General features: G+C 38.7%; 1 protein-coding gene across 2 annotated transcripts; it reads left to right on the top strand.

Annotated features, from left to right (window-relative positions):
• Nucleotides 1-2648: 2648 nt before the first annotated feature.
• Nucleotides 2649-23169, top strand: cd99 (CD99 molecule). 2 transcript variants are annotated; one of them, XM_038715602.1, is made up of 11 exons: nucleotides 2662-2892; nucleotides 6624-6656; nucleotides 8216-8266; nucleotides 9483-9515; nucleotides 10532-10579; nucleotides 11881-11961; nucleotides 14435-14467; nucleotides 14861-14881; nucleotides 19266-19379; nucleotides 19492-19545; nucleotides 20739-23169. In XM_038715602.1, exons 1-11 carry the CDS (start codon nucleotides 2829-2831, stop codon nucleotides 20765-20767), a joined length of 561 nt encoding a protein of 186 aa, XP_038571530.1. In that variant the 5' UTR covers nucleotides 2662-2828; the 3' UTR covers nucleotides 20768-23169. The 2 variants fall into 2 exon arrangements, with proteins under 2 accessions (XP_038571541.1, XP_038571530.1); XM_038715613.1 differs by lacking the exons at nucleotides 19266-19379; nucleotides 19492-19545; nucleotides 20739-23169 and adding an exon at nucleotides 15391-17337 and having other exon boundaries at nucleotides 2649-2892.
• The last annotated feature ends 2832 nt before the right edge of the window (nucleotides 23170-26001 follow it).

Below are 26001 nucleotides of genomic sequence, written 5' to 3'. Positions count from 1 at the left end.
GATACTATAAGTCATTATTTTAAGACGCTAACACATTATTTAGAGTCACTATAAGTCATTATTTTAAGATGCTAACACATTATTTAGAGACTCTATAAGTCATTATTTTAAGATGCTAACACATTATTTAGAGACTCTATAAGTCATTATTTTAAGACGCTAACACATTATTTAGAGACACTATAAGTCATTATTTTAAGATGCTAACACATTATTTAGAGACACTATAAGTCATTATTTTAAGACGCTAGCACATTATTTAGAGTCACTATAAGTCATTATTTTAAGATGCTAACACATTATTTAGAGATACTATAAGTCATTATTTTGAGATACCAACTGATTTTGAGATACTAAAACAATATTTAGAGATACCATAGGTCATTATTTATATAGGCCTACAAAAAGTCATTATTTTAAGACGCTAACACATTATTTAGAGACACTATAAGTCATTATTTTAAGATGCTAACACATTATTTAGAGACACTATAAGTCATTATTTTAAGACGCTAACATATTATTTAGAGACACTATAAGTCATTATTTTAAGACGCTAACACATTATTTAGAGACATTAGAAGTCATTATTTTAAGATGCTAACACATTATTTAGAGATACTATAAGTCATTATTTTAAGAGACTAACACATTATTTAGAGATAATATATGTCATTATTTTAAGACGCTAACACATTATTTAGAGACACTATAAGTCATTATTTTAAGACGCTAGCACATTATTTAGAGATACTATAAGTCATTATTTTAAGAGACTAACACATTATTTAGAGATATGATAAGTCATTATTGTAAGAGACTAACATATTATTTAGAGATACTATAAGTCATTATTTTAAGACGCTAACACATTATTTAGAGATACTGTAAGTCATTATTTTAAGACGCTAACACATTATTTAGAGATACTGTAAGTCATTATTTTAAGACACTAACACATTATTTTTATCATTGATCACAACATCATGTTAGACAGACTGAGGCACTGGGTGGGGATCTCTGGTACTGCCCTAGAATGGTTTTCATCCTACCTGTCAAATAGGAAGTTTTGCGTGTCTGTAAACAACTATGTCTCTTCGTTCTGTCCAGTTAAATATGGTGTGCCTCAGGGGTCGGTCTTAGGACCCATTTTGTTTTCCTTGTAACCGCTTCCCCTTGGACATATTATCCATAAACATGGCATTTCTTTTCATATTTATGCTGATGACACACAAATATACTTGCCCGTCAGATCCACAGACCCTGGAATGCTGAGTTCACTTAACAACTGCCTTTGTGAAGTTAAAAAATGGATGTCAAATAATTTCCTCCAGCTGAACTCAGACAAAACAGAAATCCTGGTCATCGGGTCTGCGGATGGCAAATCAAATACTGCCATCTGCTGGTTCCCTAGTAAATCACATTAACCTTGAACCTTGGTGTTTGGTTTGATAGTAATTTAAATTTCGAGCAGCACACCACAAAGCTTGTTCAATAATGTTTTTATCAACTTAGAAATATAGCTAAAATTCGATCTATGTTAACTTTTAAGGACACACAGACCATTTTACACGCCTTCATCTCATCACGCCTGGATTATTGCAACAGCCTTTTCACCTGTTTAACCCAAAAATCTATTGATCGACTCCAGACTGTCCAGAACTCAGCTGCCAGGCTTTTAACCAGAACAAAGAAATATGACTACATTACTCCTATTTTAGCTTCATTACACTGGCTCCCAGTGTGTTTTAGAATTGACTTTAAAATTCTATTGATCACTTTTAAAGCTCTTCATGGCCTCTCGCCTTGTTATATTTCTGACCTTTTAGTCCCATACGCACCAGCACGTACCTTGAGATCCTCGGGCAGAGGTCTGTTGTCTGTTCCAGAGTCTCGACTGAAAACTAAAGTGGACAGAGCGTTTGCTGTCAGGGCCCCGAGGCTCTGGAACAGCCTGCCCGAGGAAATCAGGTCAGCTGAGTCAGTGAACTCTTTTAAGTCCCTTCTTAAAACATACTTTTATAGGAGAGCCTTTCCCGATCTTATTTGACTTTATTTTTCACTGTTTTCATGCTTTTATCTTGTATTGTTTTTGTATTATTGTCTTTTGGGTATTATTGTCTTTACACTTGTTAAAGCACTTTGTAACTTGTTTTTGAAAAGTGCTCTACAAATAAAGATTATTATTATTATTATATAAGTCATTATTTTAAGACGCTAACACATTATTTAGAGACACTAAATCTCATTATTTAGAGATGCTAGCTCATTAACTCAATATTTAGAGATACTATAAGTCATATTTAGAAATACAAAGTCATTATTTTGAGATACTATTTAAGTCCTTATTTTAAAATACTGTCATTATTTAGAGGTACAATAAGTCATTATTTAGATATGTAAATTCATACATTTGAGAAAGTTTGTCATTAATTTCAGATATCAAGTCAATATTTAGAGAAATATTCTCATTATAATGACTAACAGTATCTCTTTTTTTGTCATCACAGTGGCTGAAATGGGCTTCCATAGCCTTCATGCACGTGTCTGGTGGATCAGCACGAAGCCATACATGAAGTCCTTCTGAAAAGCTGCCACACCCCGTCTGTCCTTCCCAGGCAAAGTTGACGCACTGCAAACTGTAAGATGACACCGGGCGGGGCTTGCTGTGCGGTCTGTGTGCCTCTGATCGTGGAAAACGTCTGTGCCAGAGCATGATAATTACGCAAAGCGAGACACTTTAAAACGTAGCTAGAAAGTTTTAAAGCTTCGACCAAACATTAACGTTTCCTAAAAACTTAAGTAGCCGCTAAAGAGGAAAAGCCAACATGAGGCTTTGTTTGAGTGCTTCTGTTTTACTTCTTTTTCTTGTTTCTGGAACTTTAACGCAAGGTAAGCTCATTGGAACACAATTATAGGTTGTGTAACTTAATTATTATAGTATGTATTTTAGACAGTGGTGGACATTCAGATCCTTTAAAGGTACTAATACCACTGTGAAAATACTCTGGTGCAAGTAAGTACTGCATTGAAAGTGTTATGAAAGTAAAGGTATTAAAGTATAATCAGGTAAATTAAATTAGCCTTCTTAAAGCATTAGAAGTACGTTACTCACTGCAGAAAAATGTCTCCTGTGACTGTTGCTTGTGCGTTTATGGGCTATCATTAGATCATTATTCCTCATGCATTCATGTAAAAGCTGGATTTTACTGCTTTAGTTGTTGAGGTGGAGCTCATTTTGAACTATTTTGTATTCGACTGCAACTTATAATTATTTTCATTAAGAATTCATCTGCTGATAATTTTCTCCATTAATCACTTGACTGATTGTAAAAATTCTGAAGTGGAAATGCTGTCACATTTAGGCTACCCAGAGCCCAAAGTAACACCTTCATAATGCTTAGTTTTATCCAACTAACAGCCCAAACATCAACATTATTAACTTTACATTCAAGTTTTCAAGTGGAGCCATGAAATGTTTTTACACAAAAAATTACTTAAATGATCAAAATAGTTGCCAGTTAACTTTGTGTTAACCCACTAATAGTTTCAGCTGTACAGTGTAGAACAGGTACCTCAAATTTGTACTTGAGTACAGTACTTGAGTAATGTACTTAGTTACTGTCTGCCAATGATTGAGGTCTTGCCTTTTAAGGAAAGAAGTGTGGCTAAGTTAAGGCAATCCTAAGTATTTCTGGCAGCTAGGGTTATTATATAACCAGGAACATTTTAAATGAGCCCGACAGAAGCTGCAACTTTTGTAGAATTTGCCACAGACCAGTAGCTATGTGGCAGTTAGTAATGTTAGTTAGCTAAATGCCTTTTTCCATCCCGTGCCTTAGCTCAGTGAGCTCGGCCAGCTTCACTTCCTGAATCCTACACCAGAGCAACAGTTTTAAAGGAAACATGTGTTGGCTTGATTTGAGAGGATCAGGAAGTTATGATCAGTTCAGTTTGACTGCTGATGTGACCGGTCCATTGTGTTGATGTGACACCGGGGTGATTTTATTACTGTTTATTACATGGATTCGTGAGACAGAACCTCCATATCTGTTCCTGCTCCCCTGTACACTTAGGGCAGAGGGGAATAGGCAAAATTAATTTATAGTAGGGACCACAGAAGAAAAAAATTAAGGAGTGCCTCAAAATTAACTTCACTGTGACAACACTGTGAAACCTTTATTAAAGGCCTAGTCCCAATTAGATGCCTGTCCCTTTTACTTCTCACAACTAAACGCAGGTGTCATTTAGACGCCTTTATAGAAGTTCTCTGGATGTTTAAAACCTCTTAAAGTCCATCGGGTTCTTGAGATAGTTCTAAGCTGCTTAGACTGCACAAACAGTTAGATTCTCCACAATTCAATCAATCAGTTAATGTTACGAAAACAATTTAGATTTGGCGATATGGTAAACAAGAGAGACAAAGAAAAAGCCATGTTTTATATTTCTCATCATTGCTGAGCAAGAGTTTTGTGCAAAATGAAGTTAAGGCCTGTTCCAAACGTAGGCAGGGTGAGTTCAGGGGTTGAAGCAAATAGAAACACGGGCTACTAATCGAAGTTTTACGGTATACATTCTGGATGGAGGTCCTTCCAGTGAAAAATCACCCTGTGATGTTGACATTTCAATTGAGTCATTGAGTTTCTCTGAAAAAAAATCATTTGATTGAATTCATTGTTCAAGTTAAATGACCATGACTGAGCCCTGCAAACTCAGTCCCTGTATTCAGCTGAGACCCATTGATTGAACGAGTGAATTAAAACTTGACTTTACCCTGCACACAAGTGCACCATGCTCGAGGTCACACCTGGGGGTCAGGCTTTATTCATAGGGCTGCTGTGGACAGAGAATAGATGTAGGCTGCTTGCTTCATTGTGTTGGGTGACTGGGTTCTTGCAGGCCCGCCAGTCAGATTGTGTAGTTTTTCGGGAGGATAATTGTGTAGACTGTAGAAATATTAAGCATTCTCACTCCTAAGTCGTCACTCATGGACGCTTGGTCAAGACCCCTTGGCGTTGCTTTTTAACGCCTTTTAGCGTGTAGGGCTCCGCGGTCAAGTTAGCAACAATAAATAAGCAGAGTCCTGTTAAACTTTCAAAATAAAACTAGTGTTTAATGTTGTGAAATGTCAGCATTTGGTTAGATCTAGTCATCAAAGCTACTTCGTTACTTACTTGACTCAACTTGCGTTAGTTAAGTAACCTACCTAACTTCACTAAAAACATCAGTGTTGACACAAGAAACAAACTGTTTTGTGGCCCTCTCACTTTCTTACTCTGACTTTTCTGTTATTTATATCCTGCACCAGCTTATAGCATTCAAAAATGAGTCTACAGGGCTTCCCCCAATGCGTTGTACTATGGAGATAAGGTGCTCCCCATTGGGGGGGTCTTGACCATGCGTCTGGGTGACCACGGCCTTTTTTGGTCTTTTAGGTCAGTTGTAGGAATAAACACCCAATTTCTAGCACTTTGTAAAAATACAAATACAGGTAATTTTTTATTGTGTATTGGACTGGAAACTACTTGTCATGTGTAGATGTTCATTAATGTCCTGTAGGGCTGCACGATGTGGAGAAAAGGTCATATTGCGGTTATTGTGGACAATATTGGGATTTCCAAATAATGGAACAATGCACAAAATACTGAAATTTTTAAATGTGTATTTCGCAGCTTGAACAGACAAAGTTAAACAAGCATAAGAAATACAAACTTTACGGATTTTTCCACGTTTAAAAAAACTCTTTAAAACACTCACAGATAAGTCTACTGTGATTGGTGCATTGCGGCTTGTGGCATTAGTATGGTAGGAATATTGAAAGTTTTTATTTGGTATTACGTACGACATCGAATAGGTCAGGTATTGTAAGAGTAGGTGTTATGAGCTGTAGCTTCAGCCTACTGTAGAACATTTGCTTTGTTGTGTTGTTTACTGTTGTGCTGTTTTGTTGGAAGTGATCACTTATGCTGTTGTATTTTTAGCTTAATGGTTTGTAAAAGTACTTCAAGACTTAAATTGGTGAATTTGGTGAAATTGGTGGTTAATTTCATTTTTTGTTTTCCTGTGCGTTTTTTGTTGCTGGAAGGCTTTTGTTGTGAAGTGTTGGTTTCATAGTCAGTCACTGTTTTAAACTGCCTTTTGTTGCATTGGTTTGCTCTTCTGTTTGTGAATAGATAGTGTTAAGCTTGTATCAGGATACATATTGTAGTCTGTGATAATCGCCCGCTGACACTGTGAGGTTACTAATACACGAAGCAGAACTCGGGCACGCTGCTGTGTGTTTTACAGCCTCATGTGCAAAGAGTACTGGCAGCTCACTAGTTTCAGTGGTGACTCATGCTTCAAAGCTGCTCAGTGTTTCAGTCAGCGCTGCCATGGCAGCCAGCAAAAACACTGTGACTCCCTGCAACACCCAAACACAGAACACATGTGCTCCACTATGACGGAAAAACTGTGTGGTTGTAGAGTCATAGGTACTCAGAAGAAGAACACTGCAGTAAGTTAGTCAAAACTAACCAATGACTGTGAGTCAGTGGTGACTTTTATGCAGTTCTGTACAGCAGTTTAAGTTGTTGCTACCAGTGTTGATTTGTAATGATGTTCTTCATGTCTTCCACACACAGGGTTTGACCTGTCCGATGCTGTTGATGATGTCAGTAAGTGACTTTCTCTGTACTAGGACATTTTACAATCACAACATGTTAATGCCATTTTATCTGTGTCCCTATTCTTAGTTAGAAATGCATGCACTATACAGTCTCTCTATGGTTCAAACAGTTAGTAACCTGACCCGATGCAGACATAAACAAAGTCCTAGGTCAATAAGGTAAGTCTAACTGAGACTGGTAGTGTCTCTGCATCAGCTCAGATCATGTGGTGCATCCTAATTACCACATGACCTGATCTGACTGCCATCGGGTTCCTTTCAGATATTTTGTTTTTGCAGAAAATACAGAGTATCACATGTATCTATTTATAATCTAAGTTTGACTCATTATTGACTAAACCGTATTTATTATGTAGGTTATACTTTGACATAGTTGAACAAAAACAAGACCACTTACAAGCTTTTTTTTTCCAGAGCTTTCATTCACATCTCATAATCCACTTCAGGGGATGGAGATAGCACCGTTGTCATGACCAGAGGTTACGTTAGACTTCCTCGTTGTCCGACATTAATGATAATGAGACATAATTATACCCTATTTAATAGTTTTTCAAAAACAACTTGATCACACTAACTTTTAATATACAGAATTTACAGATTAAGCATTTCTAAGGGCATGGAGAGAAAATATGAAGGCAAGGCAAGTTTATTTATTAGTTAGTACATTTCCACAACAAGGCAATTTAGAGTACCAGCTAAACAACGAGGTAATGGACGTGATATCAAATTACAGCTGGATGATATGTGGTATCACAAAAAAAAGTTTAATATCTTTCGATATCCATAATTATCACGATAAGTAAGAAATCATTGTTTCTTCCAAGTTTCAAGGCTTATTTTTGCTCCTAAGTGAAAGTAGAAGAAACCTGATGGTTATTGTTTTTTAAACTCTTATTTATAGTCAACCCTTGATGCCAAACAGTGGATCACTTCACAAATCTGAGGTAGAACATTCAAAACCATTATGATAAAATCTTTGTCAACAAATATCTTTAAGTCAAACAGAGTAAAAGCTTTTTCAGTCCTTTTTCCTCAACAGAATAAACATCTTAATAAGAAAAATTAAGTCCTAATTCATGTATGATTCAAGTGAATAAAATCAAACATTTATTTTTTTTATTATATTGCGATAATTATTGTTATTGTTTTATTGTCCAGCCCTATATCACAGACAAGACTACTAGACAAGAGCTAATTAATATGCACACTGCTACTGCGCAGGGGGTCTCCTACAGGTGGTCTATGTGTGGTTGCTGACAGTGTTGCATGTGAGTTACTTAATATTACGATAGATTGCCCTTAGACTCAGTCTGTCGGCCTTCGTATTTTTCCGTCATTGTTAAAAAATTGATATGGTAATAATGATCGATCGCCATCGCAACTGAGTAAACTCTTTATCTGCTGAGGAAGACTGTGAGATGTTTATCAAAGTGCCAGAAAAAGCTAGTAAGTGGACCCTAAGTTAACTTTGTTGGTGGAGACGATGCCGGCTAGAAATGTTGACTTGCTGTCAGATAGCAACACTGCTCATTTCTTTTTCTTCCTTAGCACAAAAGCCCAAAGAGATCACGAAGGCTCCAGAGAAACCTAAAGCTGATGGTGTGTATACTTTTATCTGTTCCAGAATAATAACAGGCTATTAATAAAGATGAGGGGGGTCTGCCTTTTAAAAGTTAGGGGGACATTATGCCTTAATGGTTAACAGTACTTTCTTGTGTCCTGGTTGGACAGGATAGTCCAGCTGACTGATCAGATTTATTTTAGCACTAAAAAGACTTTCTTTCCTGAAAGCATTTATTCCTGTACTGCAGAAACCGAAAAGGAAGCTCAATTTCTACAGATTACACACATAGTGATACTGTAACATGCAATATCCGAACATGTCATGTGTGGGTTGTAAAAACCTTTATTTGCAAGAAGTACCAACATATCAGAGTGTTATAGTGCAGGATGTTTCACCACTGTCTCACTCACACTGAAGTCTAACAGCACCACAGCACTGCACACAGACTACACCATTCATACTGTTAGTTTCCTTTGCGATACACAACTGCAACCAAGATAACACCATGATCCAGATCTAGTCACGCAGAGGTTGGTAAATGCTACTTGTGGTTGTCTGGTTCCTGTTGCATGAGTGCACACACCAGAAAGCGTGCAGTTGCTGTCGTTTGAGCTGTCTATCACCAACTATTGGCCACATTTCCTTGCCTTTTCTGTAGATACTCATGAACCACAGAGGATGAATCCTTGTGTTTTTGATGAGTCCTGGTCTTTTCCCAAGTACACCACTTGTACACAGAAAAATATAAAACACAACAGGTGTTGTTTGAACTAGTTTTTATAAGACTAGCAGTCGGTGGTTCTCAGAGTCTACAGCCATGTTAGCACCTCTGTGAGGCTGTAGTTTGGCACAGTGGTGCTTTAAGCTAAATGTCTAAACGCTTACATACTCAGCTATGCAGTGCTCACATGTTGATGTAAGAAGGTGTGATGTTTACCATGTTCACCGTCTTACTTAGTTAGTACCACATTGTACTGGACACAAAGGACAGCTGAGGCTAATGTGAATGTCAGTGTGTTTTCAGGTATTTAGTCATAAATCAAAGTATTGGACAAATAGAAATTTTGAGCTAGATGAAAATTCAGATTTACCCCATAAACAACAAAGTTATTCCAATTCATCCTTAAATGTTTGTAGAAAATGTCATGGAAATCCATCCAATAGATAACTACTTTGTATTTTTTTTTTTATGTAACAGTACAGTTTTCTGGACTTATGTATGTGTTTCTTTCTACTTCTCTTCCTCTGCAGGTGAACTAGACCTTTCTGATGCATTTGGACCAGGTAAAATACAGTTTGCAAGTTAAAGCCATTGTTTTTCCTCTGGTATCACTAACAGCTGGTAAAGTGAGACATCTTTATACTGTTGTACTGCTCACTCTTAGCTCCTGGCCTGGTTTAGCTCGTCATGTGATGTAAAGTTAAAAATAAAACAGATGAAAAGAACGTGAACAGTTTGAGCTCGAGTCCTGTACCGTTCCAGGACTGGTACCATGACCAAAGATGCATCAGTTAGTAGTGATCAGTGCTGCAGTTTACTCATCTTTGCCATGGGTGTTCACTTATAGCTACAAGAATTGGCGCTGGAAGATTTAACGAAAAATAGATTTTCCAAGTCAAATGTGATTTGCGAAGACTAGCTAACACATCATATAAAACTGCACTTGAATGTCATGAGTCATGCATAGACTGTATACTGTATTTGCTAGGCCACGCCCATCCATGTGCTCAATTTCAGTCAGACAGTACACTATATGGACAAAAGTACTGCGACACCTACACAGTAGAGGGCCTGGCTCGCAATCTCCATTCTAGTTCATCCCAAAGGTGTTGGATTGGGTTGAGGCCAGAGCTTTGTGCACCTACCGGGGAAAACCCTTTCATTATGAAGCTGGCTTTGTACACGGGGGCATTGTCATGTTAAAACAGGAAGAGGCTGAACTATTGTTTTACATTGTATGCTGTAGCATTAAGATTTCCCTTAACAAAGACCACACCATTAAACACAGCCCCTCCAAAAAGTAGGCGTTCTGGTACTTTTGTCCATATAGTGTGTGTCACATAATGGAGTCTAATCTATGGAAGCCTGTGGGGGACTATGTTAAAATGAATGAATCCACAATTGCATTATAATTTTACACATATTTTTGTGTTATTTGAATCAAATGAGTTAAAAATTGAGGCGTATGAGGAGTATCTTAATATGTATGTATAATGTTCACTTATTTTAATACTGCATGAATGTTTCAGATTTAACAGTGATTGTTTTAAAAAAGTTTTGTGGTCTCATTTTCCCGCAGATGAGGTAACGACGAAGGCACCCAAGAAACCGAGTTCTGGAGGTTCAGGTAGGGTTAACTTCTTCCTTCTTACTTCTTGTGGTTTCTAGCCATGTTGATAGTTTTGCTTTTAACTGCTGAGCTTTAGAGCTATTGTTTTTTATGACGTAGGTGAACCAGTCATTTAAATGACATTACTGGGGCACAACTGCGTCGTTGAGGTGTACCACATAAGTGCATCATCCACGATTAGACTCTATTGGATGTTTGGACATTTACACTCCAGCAACCCCAGCTGAACTCATTACCAGAGTTTCATAGGTTACAGTTCAGCGTAAATAGCAACAACATGTGACAGTAGAAAGCTAGCGTTAGTTCCAAGGCTGTTAGATTCACATAGATGACACATAAATATAATTTTGCGATTTTTATTTTATTTTAATCATCAATCGTTTTGCTTCTCCAACTCTGCAAGTTAATCAAACAAGCAGGGTTAAACAGGGCTATGTTGGATTGAAATGACAGTCTGGCGACACCCCTAATTATAACACTCCAGTGAGCCTCACTGCTGCACTGTGTGACCATCATGAAACACACTCTGTAGTTTATTCTGACTCACATACACCGTCCCGCTTCCCCAGCAGAACACACACTAGAGCACCACGTGTGGATTCATCCGCCTCTCAATATAGTCCCAAACAAATGCACTATTTCCTCCTGTTTGATAAAAGCTACACTGAGCATCTGCTTAAGCAAAGGACTTTTTAAACATGAAACTGCACATTTGTGAGTGATTTATTTCTTAGATAAATCAGAGAGCCACAGACAGGAAGTCAGACAGTATTAAGAGACGGACTGAGACTTCCTTGGTTTTAGTATTTTCATTGCTAACAGTAGATAAAACAAGAGCAGGTTTATCTCTCATGCCGCCCAGGAGCAGAAGTACTTACTTTTCCTGTTTTAAACTTACGAGCCTTTTACATATTCAAGTGAAGAACTATTGTTTTACATTGTATGCTGTAGCATTAAGATTTCCCTTAACAAAGACCACACCATTAAACACAGCCCCTCCAAAAAGTAGACGTTCTGGTACTTTTGTCCATATATTGTGTGTCATATAATGGAGTCTGTATGGAAGCCTGTGGGGGACTATGTTAAAATGAAAATGTAAATCCACAATAGCATTATAATTTCTTTATATAATCACATATTTTTGTGTTAGTTGAATCAAAATTGACTAGCTATTAAACTAGTTATAAACTTACGAGCATTTTATGCATTCAAGTGAAGAAAATGTAATGTACATTTTGTGAATTGTATGTGAGTGGAATCACTGTTTTTATGAATTGTGTTGTTGATTATTTTTAAAGATGGTGGAACTTTTGATGACAAAGACTTGTTCGACATTGGTGGTGGTGGGGACTACAAGCCTGATGGAGGCCGGTCAGGAGGTAAGACATCGGCTCTACCCTAAATGTTTCTTCATTTTGATTTGGCTTTAAATTCCTCTGCTGCTGCTCTACGTAGCCTTGTTTCGATGTTTGATTTATCATGTTTCCAATACAATTAACACTTGAGATGGATGAGCACGTGTCTTCATACATACAGTGTAATTTGACTTTGTAGTTCTGTAAGCTGTCACTGAGCAGTTTTTCAAAATTTATTATCAGATGTTTTTGACTTCATTGACATCAGACTCAAAAATTAAACTCTCTGCTGATGGTTTACACACTTGCACTTCAAGTGGACTTCATGTTATAGTTTAAAGCCCAGAAAACTCTTAACTTGGTTAGAATTCATGGAGTCAAATTTTCTCCCCGGTTATACTTGGGAACCTGCGCAGCAAAGATGGAAAATAGGCTACTATCCGATTGTTTATTGCAACCAGTATGAAAATTACTCAATAGCATGAATAGCCATCTAGGACAACTTAATTCAAAGGATGAAAGTCACACAGTATTTCAGCTTGGATTTAGTTTTATGAAAAACCGGCTTGATTCTTTTGGTTGGTGAAACCTTACAGCAGTGGTTGGCAACAAGGGGCCCATGCTGAAACTGATCTTAGCCATGAGAGCAACACTTCCTCACATGATCACTTTCTCTTTAGTGATTCTACCTGCAAACAAAAAGTGTGAGAAATTCTTTTTTTCAGCAACGCTTTTTTCAAGTTGAAATGAGAGCTTTTATTTTGAAAAGTTCTGGAGGGCATTCCAGAGAGTCTGTGGCGTGCATGACACACCTCTAAAATAGCCGTCGTGAAATGTGAGATTGGATATCCGTGAATGACAAGCGCAGGAATTTCCTCTGCCTGGGGATGCTGGGGAAATGAAAATCAGCGTCCATAGTATTATTGTGGACCAATAGCCCGGACGCACGTGCTTTATTGTGATCATGTGAAAAGATAATGTGGGGATCAAACGCACAACCCGGAAACTGAGAGGCGCATACACTACCAACTAAGCTAACCACACACATGGCAATATTATCTTACATTATCCTTTCCACAGAAACATGTTGTTGGGTGTTGTAATAATTCTGCTTAATAAACATACTATAATATTTGGTCACTGGGTGTGGTTTTAACCTTGTTTAGCGTTCTTTCTCTTGTTGTGTCTTGTTGTCCTTCACTACCGCTGACTCAACTAAACTGAGCGCCTCAAGAGAGTGGCACAACATTTAGATACTGTCATGGAAACGCTGACAAACTCTTGATCTGACTGTTGTAGGTGTCATGGTGGTCACGTGCCACTTTTTGATCATATTTTCATGTTGCCCGAAGGGAAGTGAAAACAGTTGGTAGTGTACAATTAAAGAGATGGGAGACTTTGAGTGCTCAGGCTGCTTTCACGCAGGATGATGGGGTTTCACGGCATGTGCCTTTCTGTAAAAGCTGCTTGCAGAAACATCAGATCTTTGTCAGACGTGTTTTGTGTGTGTGTGAAAGTGCAGAACACAATAAAGAACTGTACTATACAAAGCATCTACACAATTGTACACATTGTGGGGCTGAAATGAGATATAAATTCTGTATTTAGAGACCCTACTGGTGACCCATTTACTCCAGATCATGAAGTAAATATCACATTAATCTTTCTCCTACCATAGTGTTATAACCAGCAGTTGGTTTATAGTTTCCGAAACTTTCAAGTGTAGTTTTTGTTTAGCTTTTGTTTGAGTTGCATTATTGTGCGATTGTTGTTTAATTTATGTCCCTAAATTGAGTTGAGACTCAAGATTTAGGATTCAAGCACTTTATTGACTGCAAGATTTCCGTTACAAGACAGCAAGTGGTGTAGTCTGAACAGCACAAGTCGTGTAGTCTGCGCGAGGTTTTACAGTACTTACTTCAAAATGTCCCAGTTCAGACAATTTATTATCCTTCAGATTCCTTCTATCTGTGAACACAGATTCCCTTCCCAAAAATACCCTCCCACATAACCCTGGAGAGGTCCATAAACTACAAATACAGTAAATAATGAGTTCTGGATGTTAAAGGTTAAACATTCTCATTGTGACCGCAGACGCAGACGCTGCTTGTTATTTTGGAAAATCTTGTCTTTGTGTCTCTATACTGTTGTTTAGTCAGAGCATGGAAGTAATTAGTTGTTCTTCTACTAAGGGAAAGGGAAAAAACCCACAGGCTCTCCAGTGGAATGAGAGCCACAGATCAGATTGTGCATGAAGGGGCAGCTACAGAAACATGCTATTAACTGCAGCTTCCTGATCCCAGAACGTCTCTGCTGGGATTTTACCCATCAACTTGTAGAGGAAGCACGGTGACGAGACAGTTGCACTGCTCTGTTGTGTCCATTTCTCTAGAGAGAGCCATTGCAAATCTGTAACAGCCAGATTTTCACTACTGCCTCCTCTCAGGACTCAAAACTTTTCCAGTTTGACTTTTCTTCTTTTTCTTTTTTAATCCAGGCCGTGCAGTGGACCCAGGCCACGATCCTCAGGGTACGTTTTCATTCTTATATACTTTATTCTGCTGTAGTTTGAAATTCATTTAAGTAAATAAAGAAGAGCAAAAATGCACTGACAGCAAGCCGAGAATGACGCTTGGGTTCCTGAAGCGTCCGTGCAGGTTCTGCTGACGTCTATATCAAACCTGCTAAACATCAGCATGTTAACACCGGGAGCATGTTAGCATTAGCATTTGGATCAAAGCAAGAAAGGTTTCGGGACTGGACTCCAATTAAGATCTAACAAAAAGAGCTTGCATTATGGGAAATGTGGGATCATGTGTTTTGGGAGCTTGACCTATACTAAGGACTGAAAGTCTTGCATATTAGCTTTTATCACTATAGAAATCATAAACATTGATTGATTTGCCTTCTTTGTTCCTCACAGGTGGTGCTGATCAGCCTCAAGGTAAATCCGTCTCTGATATTGTTCTGTGCTCTTCTGGTTCTGCTTCCTGTCTTTGTGTCTGCGATCTGTCACTGTCAGTGAGGCATTGTGACGTCTCCCCTGCAGAATTGATCTGACCTCGAGCTCTTGTTGGGTACATTCCTGTTTCCTGCATTAGAGGAAGTTGGTGTTCAAGGCTTCTGTTTTGTAGCTGATCCAACGGTCGGATCGCGTTTTATTTCTTCCACATGCCGTCGTCACATATTGATTAATCGTTGTGCTTGTGGCTTGAAAGCAGCTCATTACCTCGTCTTTTCGTCAGACTCTATTTGTAACATCTTGATATAGTAATCGTGAGCTGGATCGCTAAGATTTGATAAGTTGCATTTAGTTTAACTTTACCAGACGAAACGGGCGTCTCTGAGGATCGGTTGATCCTTTGCTCGGTTTCATACTGGTATACACTCATATTGGTACCCCCAGTCTGGTTTCCTTGGCTAAAACCCTGCTACGATTGTGTGTCGTTGCAGATCCAGACCTTCTGTGGGGCCAAATCCTGAAGATGCTAAATGCTAACATTCCAGAGGAATTCTATATGTGGATGTCCAACTTTAAGCAAACATTAGCGTCTGTGTTAGAGAGGGCCATGGACCTGCTACAAGCTGCGCCATGAGCCGTCAGTCCGTTTCTGTTCCGATTGGCTCTCAGGTCTTCCAAGTGTTTTGTTCAACGTCTGATGGACTAAATAGCAGGGTGTTGGAAAAGTGAAGAATCGGAGAGGAATCGTGTTTTTCTAGAGGAAAGCAAGATCGTGGTCATTGGGATACTTTTTACTCTTGAGTTATTCTGTTGCAGAGCCAAAACATTCTCACTCTCAACTCGTCACAAACGGACACTTGGTCAAGACCCCTTGGTGTCGCTTTTCAACACCCCTTGTGTGTCGTTTTTGGACCTGCGGTCAAGTTAGCAACAGTGAATATGCAACGTGAACGCCGCAATTTGGTAATTTAAGGCACCAAAACTTCTTGGTGAGGTTTAGGAAAAGGTCATGGTTTTGGGTTAAAAAAAACTTACATAAAACATACTTAAGTTTTAGTAACTTCACTGACGTTACTTGCGTATCTTACATAACACACATCACTAAAAAGTCCAGTTTCTGGCCCACCCGTCCACCACAACCACCTCCTTACTGTGACATTTCTGTTATTTATATCTTACACCGGCTTTTAGCATTTATAACTGATGCTACAGGGCTTCCCCCACAATATTAACACTAAGGGGCTTCCCAGTGCCTTACAAACTGACGGGTCTTGACAATGCGTGCATGTGATGATTTGAGAGTGAGAACGCGTTGGCAGAGCAGCTCTAAATGTTGGATTGATGTGGGTTTTATTGTGTTTTGGGTGTGTACAAATATTCCATTTATGCTCTAACTCTCCACCCAGCTTTCCTACTCAGGGAATGCCGTGACTCATCGGTATGTTGTCAGTTTACATTATTAATGTTGCAGGGGAGTGTGAACTTTCTTTTAATATATGGTGCAGAAGATACCACAAATTTATTACCGGGCCTGGTGGTTTTCTGAATATACAATGAGTTTTGTGGGTCATTGTTAGTACTACATAAAGCTCCCATGAAGTGTCTGATTTGATGAGTTACTGGATAGAGCGCTGTGACTCCCTGGTACTGGATAATAAGAAACATCTGTTCTCTTAAAGTTTATGTACAGGAGTTTTTAAGTACATACGTTTGATGTATGATCCATGCGAGGCTGGACTGACTGATTGCACTACCAACGCACAAAAAAACTAAAACTGCTAAAAGCCTTGTAGGGGCTCCTAATTTTTTCCTGATATTTTTTTCCTGTCTTGGTTTAGTGTTCATACTTTAATATTTAAGTTGAACTCTTTAAATTTGATTGATGCAATTTGTGTAAAAACAAAAATCCCCTGGGGCTGAAACAACATTCTTTTCATTATCGATTAATATGTCGATTATTTTCTCGACTAATTGATTAGTCGTTAGGTCCAGAAAATTGTGATAAATGTCGATCAGTGTTTCCCAAAGCCCAAGGTGACGTTCTCAAATGTGCTGTTTTGTCCAAAACCAAACAAAAGAGATTCACTTTACTGTCATAGAGGATGAGGAAACCTAAAAATATTCACATTTGAGAAGCTCAAATCACATAATTTCAATGTTTGTTCTTTCAAAAAGGTCTTAAAGCGATCCATTAATTATCAAAATAGTTGACAACTAATCGATTACTTAATGTTGCAGCTCTACTTCTCAGGGTCAACATATCCATAAATCTGCTTAGAAGACATAAAAAATATGATCCTCAAATTCAAATCTTTCCTGATAAGGAACATTTTCGTCAGCATCAGTTGTAATGTACTTTGCATGTTGCTGTCCATGGTTAGTGCAAACAGGAACTGCAGGTTCACCAAAATGTAAATAAATGTCAATACATGTCAACACTATGTTTCCCGTTTGCCTCCTTTCACATGCATGATGGGAACTTTAGTTCCAATACTCTGAACATGTTTATTATTATGTATTAATATAGTGTGTGGGTGTGTGTGTGTGTGTGTGTGTGTTCATAACAATACAATACTATAAATAATATACAATGGAAATGGAAGAGAATACTGTGATATTGAAAATAATAAGTTATATAATAAACTTCTAGTACTAATAATAAGACTGGTAATATATAGTTTGGGACAAGGTGCAACTGTAAGTTTGTGTTACGGTGTGCAACATTAAGCCAAACACTGGGTCTGAAATGGAAATGACATTCACTGCCTGCTAGTCCTTTACTCACGATGCAGTACTGACAGTTTACCCACGGGAGCCGAGTTCAGAGATTGACAGTGACGCTGCCCTCCATTCGTATGCAGATGTGTGTTGAAAACCAGTTGACATAGACAGAAAACCATAACATTTTCAAGGTTTTCTTTTCATAAAGTACCACTGAAATTTCAATAGATGACATTTCTGTGTACTAACTCATCCTGGAGGTAACATGTGGTGGCTTGTAGATAACGAGTGAAATCATCTGAGGGTGCAGAGGGTTAATAAATGTGTGATCATTTTTATCTTTAACAGTAGACAAGATAGGATTCACCCCTTAGCTTTAAGCCGGCCCCTGGACCCTTTTAGGTGTCCTGCAAAAAGAACACAGTCCACATGCTGCCCAGCATTCTCCGGCATTAAGTCGTGCTGTCGGCTGGCATCCCGTGCTTCTCTTTTCTGTTTTTACGCCCTACTCTACTACACTGCCCCATCACAAGACACCTTTCCTCCACTCATGACTCACTGTGGTTTTAAAGTCATGCCAGGCGTATTATTCATGCAGCCAGTGTGTTTCAGTTCCTTTGTGTGCTGCCTCTGAGCCCCACCCTGGAGGGTGGCTGCGTTCTGTTTTCAATGCAGCTTTCTGGATCTCTTGTGTCTTATATTCCTGCGTTAGTTTCACCGCTGACTGATTCTCCTCTTTGTCTTTGTGTTGCTTATGTTCAACTTTCATATAATTTGACTTCAGTTTCTCCTTTCGTTGTGTCCTGCCAGTGCAAAGTTCATCAAAGGTTATTGGCCGCCGCCTGGTGGAAGTCTGAGGTTATGGCCGTTCACAGTTTTGGAACCGTGTTGGAACTCTTATCAACTTTATATCGCAGCATTACAGTTAAGAATGCTATTAAGATAACGTTTAGGAGGGGAAAAGTTCCTAAAAGCTCCTGTGTTGGTCCCTTGACCAAGCTTTCGAGTGATCACATGATTAATCACATTTATCCTCAGAGCTCGTCACAAGGATTGTTCATTTTTAAGTTAAATTTATTAGTTTGTTTGTGTGGACCTTTTTACCAGGCAGGTCAGTTAAAAAACAATTCTTAATTCTCCTTCTCCGGCCTGGTCGGAGGTTAAAAAATGCCTCCAATAGGGAAGAGATGTAGGGATTAAATCAAAATATATTATTAATATACTATAGATTAACAATATAATACTAACAAACATCAACCAAGCACACAGGACAGCAAGTACAAAGCATAAAACAACATAAAAGCCTTAAAAACAGTCACATAAAAACAACACCAAACCATGAAACAGCTATCATAAAAACCCAGAAGAAAGTGGAGCAGCACAGTGATCTGCAATCAACAGCGAGGCGAACTGATCACTGGTTCACAGCCGCCCTGAACTGTGGAGACACAAGGTATTTCAGGTGCAGCTGGGCTAGAAGCGGCTGCAAACAGCAAAGCTAAAACGACTACCATGCCCAAACCTTTAGATGAATACAGGCCCAGAACAGACTGACTGAACTGTTAACAAACTTCGAGTTTCCTATACGAAAGCGCAGTCTGCTGTAACCGTCAGGTGTGTGTGTGTGTGTTTTGTCCTGCATTAGCTGAATCTGGGAAGATCGCAGGAATTGCGAGTGCCATAGGAGTCGCTCTGTTGGGAGCAGCATCCAGTTACTTTGCTTACCAGAAGAAAAAGCTCTGCTTTAAGCTGCAGGGAGGTCAGTATGTTTTTTTTTTAACGCATCAACACTTGATGTTTTTAGAAGGCCATGAGGCACAAATCAAAGGAAGTGTTATAGTGTTGTCACAGCAGAAATGTTCTTTATTTAGGTGCAGATCCAGAGAGCGGTAAAGAGCAGCATGGTACTCAGTCTGATCCTCAAGGTAGGTTTCTTTTTTTTCTTTTTTTTAAATGAATTTAAAATCTTCTGATACTTACTGTAAAGACATGTTTTTGCTTACAAAATAAGTGGGTGACAAATGAAAGTAAAACCAGACAGAATCCTGCATAGAACTCAGTGGGAGCTCTGCTGCAGGGACAAACAGCATGCTGTCTTAACACGTTACTTCAAAATCTCTCACAGCATGCTGTCTTAACACGTTACTTCAAAATCTCTCACAGCATGCTGTCTTAACACGTTACTTCAAAATCTCTCACAGGTGTTAGGTTGGGCTGAGAACTGGTGACTTTGAAGGCCATAGCATATGATTCACAACATCATGTTCACACTCATCAAACCCTTCAGAGATCCCTGGGTGGGTGCCCTTTGAACCCGCCCTCGGTCAGGGTCAGATATTTTCCTCCGGTCATCTTGACGTCGACCAGGCCTGTGTTGAGCCTTTTTCTATGTGTCGCAGAGGATGGAAGGATGATGAGATGATGTTTGCTGGATTTTATCTCAAACATCTACACTCACTATTACCAACTAGATGTCGTAAGGCTTGTGATGGAAAAAGCGTCTACATCATTTTTAACCATTGAGTAAAAGTAGGTAGTAGTTAATTACAAGTAAAACTCCTGCATTTTAAACCTTACTTGGGTACAAGTACAGAATTATTAGCAGCTAGATGTACTCAGAGTATCAGAAGACCAGATTGGCTTGTCAGTGTATTATTGATTTCTGATCATTCCTGATGCATTAATGTGTGAGCCAGATTCTAAAGTTGGAGTTGGAGCTGATTTAAACTACTTAATTCATTATAACATCATAAAAGTGGATCATATTCAAACTCCCCTTTGTGGTGAAGGAGAAGTAATAGGCACCAAGTACCTCAAAGTGGTACAGAAGGACAGAACATAAGTGTGTGTTTCGGGTCAACCCATCTGTTAAATGATCCATAGGATGCCAGGAGGTTAATGCTGTCACTGAAGCATACACTTTGTCGCAGCACAGTATCCGTGAGGTGACGCTTAGTAAACAAACCAAATCCAAATGTGTGCGTAGCCTGACATCAGGTGGTCAGCAGCGGGTAGTGAGCTGAGCGCCTGCTCTCCACAGACTGGGGTTTGGGGCTTTAGGGACTCATGAATCCAGTCAGACTCTCTGCGTTCATTGTTCTGTTCTTTCAAATTTCAGTTTTCAGCAACCTGCTCAAGTCATCCTAAACCCCTCCTGCACCCACAAGACAAGTCAGTGGCCTTCTTCACAGAACTCAACTTCATCATCTTCCAGTCAGCTGTCATTTGTCGTCTTTGGTCAGAAAATTAGACTCTCTCTGGGTCTTACTGTATTTTAAACCATAAATACAACTTAAACTGAAAATAAAGTTAGTTAGAAATATCGTTTATTTTCTTTTGATTTTTAACAAAACTTAAATCCTAGATGTTGTTCAGTGATGATTTCAACAGGCAGTGGTTTTGCACAGAGCTTAGTTTGTGTGGAACTTCTTCTGTAAACATGAATACGTTGTGTTGTTTTGTCTTTTAAACTCTGACACTATAGTTTTTGCAAATAAATATGTGTGATTAGTTTAACATAGTTGCTCCTGGGTGGGGTTTACTGCATCATACAAGTGGAATAAAAAGAAAAGATTCTCTCCTGTGATGGTCCAAACTGAAACCTGAGCGGACCCCACCCAGCTGGCATCTAAGAAGGATCCTGAGGTATTTTGGCTTAGAACGGATGTCAAGTATTTTCTTTAGCACCTTAAATCCTAAAGGGTTTTTTCCCCCAAACCAGGTGATTTGCTCAGGTGTTGAGATATTTTCTTTTACTTTTTTTTTTTTGTGAACCAACCATTTAATGCAGAGTCTGCCTTAACCGTGCACCGTAAATTCTCAAATAGAAGCCTTTACTCAAGTAACGACGAGGGCCGTGGCCAGCGCAAACAAATCAAGGCTGTTAAATAACTTGTACCTGTACCCTGGTGGCTCACATGTCATGTCATACTCACCTTCCCGCTGCTCTGTGTTTATCACAAAGTCACTAATTCACTCCAATGACTTCTACTTTTTTTCAGTCGTTAAGCGACTGTTAATGAAAGTGAAGACTTCTTCCTGCAGATGTTTCAAACTAAACCCAAGGCAGTGATGGAGGGAAATCATTAGTGATTCAAAACATTATTTCTATTGGGTCAGAGAAGCTCAGAGAAACAGAGTGGTGAGTTTGACATGGCTGTGAAAACACGGAGGAAGTGACGAGTTCGGCACAAAACGACAAATTCCTGAAACACAGTAAAATTAAAGCCTCTTTCAGATGAAGGTCAGGTTCTATCTGCAGTTGAGGCAGCTATTTGAGAATTTACAGTTATTCTATCTACAGCATAACACAAGTGTTTTAAGTTGTTGTGTTGACATGATCATCATAGAGCTGGATCTGAATCCAGCAGAAGGAGCTTTAATTAATATGAAATGCTGATTGTGATGCGAGCAGATGGAGTTTATGAAACACAAAGCCGACACATCTAATAAATTGTACACAATGTTAGTGAGGTGTCATTGGAAGTGAGATGGCTTATCATGTAAATGTAACTTACAGTACAGGAATCCGCTTTTTGTTTGTCGTCATGTTGGGGATTGAGCCAACATAAGTCTACTGCAAAATACATTTTCTCTCTGTGATTTGATTCCTTCTTTAAATCAAATTTTCTTAAAGCTGCAGTAATCAGTGTTTTTTTATATTAACAGCGATTAAAGTGACTATGTGAAATGTGGTGCTTGTGAACCCACAGATAATTCCCCTTTTTATTTAGCTTGTTAATTTGGTTTTAAGGCCCAGGAATATTTCTCATCAAAGTTAGAAACTAGCTGGTGTGCACACAGAGCATTTAGAAGATGAAGAGCCAGATATGAGTTACATTCAGCAAGCAGACACAAACGCAATTCTGATGTTGCTCTCTGTGTACTCAGTGTGTAAATAGTCAACTAACATCTTATCCAGAACCGCTTTATAGGTTTAAATGATGTGTTCCACTGCCCTCTAGTGATCAAAAATAATTAATGCAAGTAATATTAGACAACAACAAACAAACAAAATATTGGACAGAAATGACCTGATCTTTTGCAGTCCGCGTATTTGATCAGTTTTATTACTCAGCTTTTAATCACTTTCTGCTTGTCTTTGTAGAGGAGTAACGCTCTTTCATCCTCAATTATGATCATCAACAAGTACTCTGCATTGTGTTATTCATGGTCGTTCTCTCAGACTCGCCCATGTGTCATCACTATATGAGCACATAAAGTAGCTATAATCACATCAGAACGATTGTATCAGAGGATTCTGATTAGTATGATGCTAAAATATTCAAATTAGTTGCACCGTTGAGAGCTGTAAATACTTAAGAATAATGTGTATAGATGCCCTTTGCTTTAGGCTTGATGCTGCATTGTGCTTTGGATCTCAGTTTGAAGTGCATTTTTTGGAGACTTTTGTATTAGAATTTATCTCAGTTTTACAAGCATAGACTTAAGCCGGGTATATTACATCTGATGATTGGATCAATGTTACTTTTGTGAGTGGATTTAAAGTGTGTGTACATGTTTTAATAAAAGTTGTGTTTTACAGTTGATCTGTTTCGTCATGGCCCGCTTCCCCATTTAATTCTTGACCTCAAGATGAGCAAGTATGACCAATGTTGTGAATTAAGTGGTAATTATTTTCTATAAATAGATCATAGGGATCCATTGCATGTATGTATGTATGATCGAAATATGTTTGTGCACAGCAAAAGCACATCAAATCATGCACTTTGTTTCAGCGGGGTTTAATCCAGTCAAAGCAAAGTAAACTTCATTTGTTTTCTTCCGAACATTTGACCAATGTGACTCGCTATGATAAATATTTGTAGTATGCTTAATATTAGTCATTAATATTCAGATAATCAATACATGCTGATAGTGTTTTAAATAATTTGTGCTTTATTGTCTGACAATAATCAATTATTAAAAACTATTTTAGAGTTAAACCCATCTGTAGTGAACCTACAATATGTTTCTGAAATTATTAATATTAATACTTGGGAATGCTTTAATTTCTACTCGTTAACCACCCAGCATCACCGTTTATTCAAGTGGCTAGGAATCCTTCGGTATACTATAATAATTAAAACAATCAGTTACTGATAATCAGTCAGTAACTAATAAATCTGGTCAGCTAAATGAATGAATGTAAATAAATGCAAATGTAAAAATATCGCCAGGCGCCATCTTGATTATTGTGCAATACCTGGAAGAAGTGCCTGCAGTCTCTCACCCTTTTCCGCAGAGCTGGAGAACTGGAGATCTTTTTCAACATTTGACCATAGACATCTAGGGTATCAAATGAACGGTCTGCTAAACCCGGATCGATTGATGCCCCCACCATGGGATGTTCCTTTCTCAAGCTACAGGGCTGTAAAGCATGGGAATATTGATCAGTATTCACTGTTTTTATCAATATTTCTATGTTATGTTATTTGGAACGTGGTTGTATGGACATAACTCCCAATAAAAGTCAACATTTAAACAGTAAATATTGCCAAAATATGGACATTCGCCTGGTATATTTTGAAAATATTGTATTAAAACGGTTTATTTTCATCAAATTTACAGTTACATTCTACATTCATATTGAATTCCAGGTGTACTAAATTATATTCAGTTGCATTATAATCTATCTTATGATGGTTTATTGCATTAAAAATATAGATTTTTTTAACCAGGTGAGGATGAAAAATAATATATTTTTATTTATTGCATCTCCATATAGTCTGTAATTGTAAATTAAATATGTTAATTTATGGATTTATATTCATTAGCTTCTGAGCTATCAAAGGAGACCAGAATTATGCATCTAGGCCAAATGGTTGAGGAGTTTTTCCTGATTTAGCTGGAGGTTTCCAACAGGTTAAGATAGGAAGAGTTTAAGATACGATTTACCCAATTTGGTATTACAAAATCAAATCCTAAGTAACTTTAGGAATCATATTTTATCTGACTTCATCCGATCTTTTCTCAGGTTAGGAAATCCTACATACTCATCTCACAGAGCTAAGCAGCAACAGTCAACATATTTTACATTTTCCTACATTTCCTTCATAACTTACAGACTACTCGAAATACTCGAAATAATAAGAAACATAAACATATGCACTATTTGATAATACAATTGATATATATTCACTATATATCTGACTGTAATGTCGATGCAAAATCTGAGTGTCATTTTTGACTAATCGATGTGTTTTAACAGTCATATGAAATCTGTGTTTTGTTCCAGTTTTTTCCATCTCAGGAACAAGATTAGATCTGTGGTTTCTAAAGAAGAGATGGAGATGCCTGTTCATGCTTTTTTCCTTCTCGTTTGGATTATTGCAATGTACTGTACACTTGTTTAAACCAGGGCTGGACTGGGACAGAAAATCATCCCTGGCATATTTGGCCCAGGCTGCCCACCAGAATCGGTCGAACACCCCTCTACATTTCATTGCAGGCTTATTGTGCAAATAAACCTTTTTCATAGCATTTTTCAGAATCAGCTTTATTGCCAGGTACAGTAGGTGTTGCACCATCCACTCTAGCCCTGTAGGCAAACTGCTGGGGTCCAGCAAGGGGCCTGTACTGTCCTTCAGGTGGGCCAACACCACTCTTTCAAAGGACTTCATGACCGCAGATGTCAGGGCGACAGGCCTGTTGTCATTTAGTCCAGAGATGGAGGTTTTTGGAGGGACCAGGATGATTGTGCAGCGTTTGAAACTTCTCACAGCTCCAGTGATCTGTTGAAGATCTGTGTGAAGATGGGGGCCAGCTGATCTGCACAGATTTTCAGGCAGGATGGAGACACAGCGTCTGGGCCAGCGGCCTTCCTGATCTTCTTATTTGTTAGTGAAAATTTCTTGGTGCATTTTTCAAAACATTTTTAACAAATGCTTTCAGAAAGTGGTGGCTACATGTCCCCAACGTCCCCACTGTAAATTACCTTCCTCCCTGCTCCCTCCCTCCAGGTTGAGCTACTCCATTCTTACCGCTTCACCTCCACTCTCCTCCTGCTTTCTCACTCAGCCCTGTCACTTTGTCACTCGCTAACACACACCTCCTCCTCTGCCTGGCAGGGCCACAGCTCTCCTTACTCCTCTCCTGTTTGCCTATATAATATTCACACTTGCCTGTGCCTGCTCTACGTCGGGTACCGCAGCTGATGTTAAAACTACCGCAGCCCTGGTAGCAAACATATCGGTTATTTTCGCGCATTTGGCGGCATCCGTATGAAGATTTTGTCTTTTGTGGGAGGGGGCGTAACGCAAGAAACAGAGAGCAGAGGCGGTGGCAGCTACTAAAAGACGTGATTGGGCCGGCTCAGTGTCAGTATAGAAAATTACCCAATGGTCCGCTGTCCATGCTTTATGGGCCGGTAGTTGGTTCAT

This window comes from Micropterus salmoides, unplaced genomic scaffold, assembly GCF_014851395.1.
Source record: "Micropterus salmoides isolate LMB-PRFRI ecotype aquatic unplaced genomic scaffold, ASM1485139v1 Ms_hic_scaffold_1, whole genome shotgun sequence".
In the NCBI taxonomy this organism is placed as follows: Eukaryota; Metazoa; Chordata; class Actinopteri; order Centrarchiformes; family Centrarchidae; genus Micropterus; species Micropterus salmoides.
This window is presented reverse-complemented; position numbering and strand designations above follow the sequence as displayed.